The sequence below is a fragment of the Protomyctophum parallelum genome, assembly GCF_964188405.1.
Source record: "Protomyctophum parallelum genome assembly, chromosome: 9".
In the NCBI taxonomy this organism is placed as follows: Eukaryota; Metazoa; Chordata; class Actinopteri; order Myctophiformes; family Myctophidae; genus Protomyctophum; species Protomyctophum parallelum.
The window spans coordinates 36278109-36281234 of record NC_139706.1 but is presented as its reverse complement, the minus strand read 5'-3'; the positions used below and the strand labels follow the sequence as shown (position 1 = coordinate 36281234).

The 3126-nt window shown below is 49.5% G+C and overlaps 1 protein-coding gene across 1 annotated transcript; it reads right to left on the bottom strand.

Annotated features, from left to right (window-relative positions):
* Positions 1-1697: 1697 nt before the first annotated feature.
* On the bottom strand, positions 1698-2852 carry LOC310864552 (G-protein coupled receptor 151-like; the record flags this gene model as incomplete). Its single annotated transcript, XM_083773239.1, has 1 exon — positions 1698-2852. The coding sequence occupies one exon, from the start codon at positions 2850-2852 to the stop codon at positions 1698-1700; it is 1155 nt and encodes a 384-aa protein (XP_083629365.1).
* Positions 2853-3126: the final 274 nt, after the last annotated feature.

The window sequence follows — 3126 nt, the reverse complement described above, 5'->3', positions numbered from 1 at the left end:
TGCATTAATTGCATTAATTAAAACTACTTGGTACTTGGAACCCCCTCAAGGACCCATACAGAGAACTAAATAATGAGAGAATCCCCATAGAGGTAACAGTATGCCTAGCCACACTTTAATGACACCCTGGGTCTTTGAAGGGAAGCCTTTACCTACTGTATATAATGAGTGTCCAGGGCATTATTTTTAATGAGTGGCCTAGTGGAAATGTATTTACCGGTAATGAACCAAATAAAGGTCAAGGGGATCGAACATTATTTCTCGTTATAGACGAAACCAGTGGTCTAATTTGAAGGACCCCCCGTTTTGGTATTTTAGGCCACAGACATACGTAACTCTGAGTGTATATAAATGGAACCAAATGGACCTGTGAAGGTCGGGTCCGCATTGGACCGGTAAGGTTCTATTTAGTGCAGATGTATTAGTTATATTGTATTAGTGTTCTCTACCATCGTTTTATTAATTATAATAAGTTCCAGTCCAGATTATAGTTTTAAAGACTGAATTTTTTTTAACTGTTGGGCAGAAACCTTCATATTTGTATGATTTATTATATTTTTTCTTACAGTACACAAATACTTTCTGTGACAGTACTAGTGTTGCACAAAAGTAGCAGTTCAGTCAGGAAATATCATGAATGGATAAAGTATTTGTATTGAATAGTTAAATGTAGATTCAATACATATCTTTTTTTTTTAATATATTTTTTATCCCACGATTTTGTAACCCATTTTTCACCCCTGTGTCAATCATCTAATGTGATCCTGGGCTCTACACACCCTCCGCCAACCTGGGGAGAGCAACGGACTTAACTCATGCTTCCTTCATGCTTGAGTGTCCAAGTTGCTCCTTTACACCTGACAGGGGGGAGTTTCCCTGGTTGGACGTAGCACGTGGAAGGAACACGTTATTCCAACCAGTTCCTTTCCCCTCCATCAGGCGCCCCGGCTGGCCAGGGGGAGGCAGTTTAGAGACCAGGATTACTGCATGTTTTTGTGAGGGTACCTACCCTAGGGGACACGGGGGGAACATGCAAACTCCACACAGAAAGGCCCTTTCGCCAACCCCGCCTTCGGGTATGGGCACTGATGACGCAGAGGAGGAAACACGCCACCAGCACCCACAGCGCCCCGAGCGGGAATCGAACCCAGGACCTTCTAGCTGTGAGGCGACAGAACTACCAACTGTGCCACCGTGCCACAGATTCAATACATATCTTGAATAAGTTAATTTGGTGTTAAAGCGGAATTGGGGTGGTTGTATTTTGTCTCCCTGTTCTTCCATTGAGACATTTAGCCCGTGTCAAACATCATGATTCAATGATGGTCAAGATTCAATTTATCCCCTGAGCAAGCAGGCAGGCTCTATTAGCTCAATGGTAAAAATGTAAAAAATGTAAAAAATGTACACATCCATTAATTAAACAGATATCACTGGTGATCAGATTTAAGGTGCCCCACACAAAGGCATACAGTATTACGTTTTTTTTTTTGCATAAAACAATTCAATCTAGCACCACATTATTACCATATTTTAAAAACTCTACTCATATACACTCTAAAAAATACAGTAAGACGTCACTATATTCAGCACAGTTTTACAGAATACTTGTCACTGGTCACGTAACATTCTTCTAAAGTTGAAGACTCGCTGTCCAATAAGATCAGTAGACAAACAAATGGTGCAATCAAATGGTTTCACCTCTCCGTTACTTTGTCTAGGTGCTCCCAGGGCACCGGGTCATTTTCGTCTGCCTGCGAGGACGACTCCGGGCTGGGGCGAGGCACATGCTGAAAGGTGGGGGTGCGGTGGGGTCCGGGGCTCTGCAGGTGCTGCTTGCGGAACGTGAACCTCCTGAACAGCCGGCGGAAGCCCTCTCGGAACTCCTCGGAGAGGGAGAGGACGATGATGGGATTCACCAGCGACAGAGAGAAGGCGAGCAGCTGAGAGGAGAGGGAGAGGAGGAGCGGAGGAGGGTGGAGATGGGGATGGGCGCCCTGGATCTCTCTCTCCGCCAGATGCCTCTCCCACACCCACACCACCCACTGCGGCAGCCAGAGGATCGCCATGGCGAAGGTGAGGCCGAAAAGCAGCAGGGTGAGCTTGCGGGACCTGTTCTGCGTGCAGAGGTTCAGGGTTTTGCTGGAGCGCCGCTGCTGGCAGCGGCTGTACGCCCTCCAGAAGTACAGCAGGGCGATGCTCAGCGGCACGCAGTACACCGCCAGGGGGTACGCCTTCACATACACCGACATGAAGTCGCCGGCCTTGGGGGGCACGGCAATCATGCACACCAGCCCCCGGCGCTCGTCCCGCTGCAGCGCGGTGAACAGCCAGTGTGGCATAGTGACGGAGCAGGCGGACATCCAGACGGACATCAGCACCACCAGGATGGACCCCATGCCGATGCTGGCCTGCTTGTCCGGGTTGGAGACGTACCGGTAGGAGGCTTCGGCCAAGACGGCCACGGTGAAGCTCTTGGCCACCATGCAGGACTGGAGGAACCAGTCGGCCATCTTGCACACGGCCCAGCCCAGCCGCCAGCTGGACTCGGAGTAGGCGGCGGCGCGGAGCGGCGCGGCGAACGCCAGCACCAGCCCGTCGGCGAACATCAGGTTGAAGATGAGCGAGTTGATGAGGGAGACTTTGCCCTTGTGAGCGCAGTAGACCAGGATGCCCATGGCGGTGAGGTTGCATGCCAGACCTGCGACGCAGATGACCCCCAGTACGGCCGGTACGAGTATCTTCAGCTCCAAGGGGTCCAGGTGCTCGCTGGAGCCTCGCTCGTTGAAGGGCCACCTGTCGATGGAGCTGTTCATCACAGTCATGTTGGTACCACTGGAGAGCCTGTCCATCTCAGCCAAAGACATGGAGGACCAATAGAAACTGAGGCAAGAGTATAGCCACTAGCCAGGTACGTATAATAAAACTAATGCAGGAAAGGTACTTAAAGGTCTCACCAGGAGATTAGGGTAATTAAAAATAAATTACGCTACTAGATAATGTAACCTCAGAAACTCTGATGGTAATAATCACATCAGCAAACAAATGGATGGATAATCAGCGATCGCAGCAGCGCTGGCGTCTGTCTGTCTCCGGACTTGATCTGTGTGCACGCCGTTATATATA